The sequence below is a fragment of the Sinocyclocheilus rhinocerous genome, unplaced genomic scaffold (genome assembly GCF_001515625.1).
Source record: "Sinocyclocheilus rhinocerous isolate Xijiao unplaced genomic scaffold, SAMN03320098_v1.1 scaffold1243, whole genome shotgun sequence".
Taxonomy (NCBI): domain Eukaryota; kingdom Metazoa; phylum Chordata; class Actinopteri; order Cypriniformes; family Cyprinidae; genus Sinocyclocheilus; species Sinocyclocheilus rhinocerous.
The window spans coordinates 2025612-2028811 of record NW_015626033.1 but is presented as its reverse complement, the minus strand read 5'-3'; the positions used below and the strand labels follow the sequence as shown (position 1 = coordinate 2028811).

Below are 3200 nucleotides of genomic sequence, written 5' to 3'. Positions count from 1 at the left end.
GGTGGGTCTGAGACATTTGGGTCATCTGATAAGGGATACACTCGAAACGACCCCTGTGAATATAGTCATACTATATCATCAAGTAAAACTTTCTTGGTTAGACTACCACTAGATGGCAGTCTATTATAACGTATACTCTTTTTGCTGCTTTTTTATGAGTGCCGTCCAAATTTTCTCTCCAACTGTTTAGAGTTGTCCAGAATCTCCTCTATTTGGAAACTTGTCTTGTAGCAAATGCCTTCAAAATGTTTTTATTATTACATGATACTTTACACCAGTAGGGGAACAGTTCTTTCTCAACAACCTGAGATTAAGTGCCTTACACAAGGTCACAATAGTGATAGGGCGGGTTTGTAATACCCAAAAGTCTCTTCTACTTGGACTGAATCTGCAACCTTTGTGTTAGCAGCCTAGATATTCAATGACAAGGAAACCGCCACCCCTTATAAAAAAGGCATTCAATTCAAAAGCAAAGGAAGCTCAGTGCATACAGTGGCTGACTGGCTAGACTTGCCTTGAACTCTCCCACTACAGAGGGATCTTCATCCTCATCCTCGGTTTTGCCCCTCTGTAACTTGAATGTAGTGCAGAAGTCTGTCAGCCCTCTGAATTCTGGGACCGCCTCAAGCTCGGTGTTGAAGACCTGAAACAGACATGTACTTTTAACACTGTTCAATTATATAACAATGGTCATACCTTATCTGCTTTGAAACATAAGCAGGATGCAAACATCCACACAGGATGGTAAGATCGGGCAAGTAAACTCACTGTTAAAGTGTCATATCCTTTCTGGAGATAAGGGCCGCACTTTTCATGCTCGTTAATGGAGGCATAGAATTTGCTCCACCAGTCCACCGTATCCTCTTCCTACAATAGGTTGTGGTATAATAGAATTGAGTTTGGCTCTAAGATGCTGTAACAATCTGTCTGCAGCTATTCGTGCCATAACAGCATAGTTTCCAGACTGTTATATAACGACAGAAAAGGCTATTTATTTTTCTTTCTGCTGGCACTGGGAAAACTACGAATGAGTAGCAATAGAAAAGAAGACGTAAACTTATTATCATAAGGTTTACAAATTTATGAAATTACTCTGAAAACAATTAGTCTTTCAGATCTGTTTACTGTACCTGTTTAGAAGGGCTGGGCATTCTGTCCCCCATGTCAATGACAACATCTCTGGGAGCTGATGCCATCATGGCCACTGAGACACATAAATTATGCAGGAGATAATTAAATTGTGTATATATGGAATAATGGCCGATAGAAATTTATATATATATATATACTGTATATATATATATATATATATATATATACACACACACTGCAAAGGTGAATTTCTATCGGCCATTATTCCATATATACACAATTTAATTATCTCCTGCATAATTTATGTGTCTCAGTGGCCATGATGGCATCAGCTCCCAGAGATGTTGTCATTGACATGGGGGACAGAATGCCCAGCCCTTCTAAACAGGTACAGTAAACAGATCTGAAAGACTAATTGTTTTCAGAGTAATTTCATAAATTTGTAAACCTTATGATAATAAGTTTACGTCTTCTTTTCTATTGCTACTCATTCGTAGTTTTCCCAGTGCCAGCAGAAAGAAAAATAAATAGCCTTTTCTGTCGTTATATAACAGTCTGGAAACTATGCTGTTATGGCACGAATAGCTGCAGACAGATTGTTACAGCATCTTAGAGCCAAACTCAATTCTATTATACCACAACCTATTGTAGGAAGAGGATACGGTGGACTGGTGGAGCAAATTCTATGCCTCCATTAACGAGCATGAAAAGTGCGGCCCTTATCTCCAGAAAGGATATGACACTTTAACAGTGAGTTTACTTGCCCGATCTTACCATCCTGTGTGGATGTTTGCATCCTGCTTATGTTTCAAAGCAGATAAGGTATGACCATTGTTATATAATTGAACAGTGTTAAAAGTACATGTCTGTTTCAGGTCTTCAACACCGAGCTTGAGGCGGTCCCAGAATTCAGAGGGCTGACAGACTTCTGCACTACATTCAAGTTACAGAGGGGCAAAACCGAGGATGAGGATGAAGATCCCTCTGTAGTGGGAGAGTTCAAGGCAAGTCTAGCCAGTCAGCCACTGTATGCACTGAGCTTCCTTTGCTTTTGAATTGAATGCCTTTTTTATAAGGGGTGGCGGTTTCCTTGTCATTGAATATCTAGGCTGCTAACACAAAGGTTGCAGATTCAGTCCAAGTAGAAGAGACTTTTGGGTATTACAAACCCGCCCTATCACTATTGTGACCTTGTGTAAGGCACTTAATCTCAGGTTGTTGAGAAAGAACTGTTCCCCTACTGGTGTAAAGTATCATGTAATAATAAAAACATTTTGAAGGCATTTGCTACAAGACAAGTTTCCAAATAGAGGAGATTCTGGACAACTCTAAACAGTTGGAGAGAAAATTTGGACGGCACTCATAAAAAAGCAGCAAAAAGAGTATACGTTATAATAGACTGCCATCTAGTGGTAGTCTAACCAAGAAAGTTTTACTTGATGATATAGTATGACTATATTCACAGGGGTCGTTTCGAGTGTATCCCTTATCAGATGACCCAAATGTCTCAGACCCACCTCGGCAGTTTAGGGAGCTACCTGAGAGCTGTCCTCAAGAGTGCCTGGTCAGAATCTACATCATACGCTGCCGTGACCTGCAGCCCAAAGACAACAATGGCATGGTGAGTATATAGCCAGTTCACATGTAAAACAATAAAAGATTCTGATGGTTCACAAAGCATCACATTTGACATTTTTGTAACATGTGCAATTGCTTTCCTTATGAAGTGTGATCCCTACATAAAGATTTCTCTGGGGAAGAAAATGATTGATGACAGAGATCACTACAAACCAAATACTCTTAATCCAGAATTTGGAAGGTGAGAATATGATAAGTAATGCATTAACATACAGATATTTCTATGGAAGCCTGTTTCCGCCACTGAAAAAATGTAATTGCGACTTTTTATCTCACAATTCTGACTTTTGTTCTGAGAATTGCGAGTTTATATCTCGCAATTCTGACTTTATAACACGCAATTGCGAGTTATAAAGTCAGAATTGTGAGATATAAACTCGCAATTTTAAGGACATATCAGTCTTTTCCCCCCTCGAAATTTGACTTTAACTCGCAATTGCGTGTTATAAAGTCAGAATTGCGAGATATAA

At 39.2% G+C, this 3200-nt stretch overlaps 1 protein-coding gene across 2 annotated transcripts in view; it reads left to right on the top strand.

The window, feature by feature from the left end:
* The window catches only part of LOC107707528 (myoferlin-like), a 26746-nt gene that overhangs the window by 19301 nt on the left and 4245 nt on the right, over positions 1-3200 (top strand). For both annotated transcript variants that reach the window (XM_016511590.1, XM_016511597.1), the window contains 5 exons: positions 1407-1480; positions 1744-1842; positions 1968-2096; positions 2558-2713; positions 2820-2911. In XM_016511590.1, coding sequence (XP_016367076.1) covers positions 1407-1480; positions 1744-1842; positions 1968-2096; positions 2558-2713; positions 2820-2911 — 550 coding nt within the window. The remainder of the gene's footprint in view (positions 1-1406; positions 1481-1743; positions 1843-1967; positions 2097-2557; positions 2714-2819; positions 2912-3200) is intronic.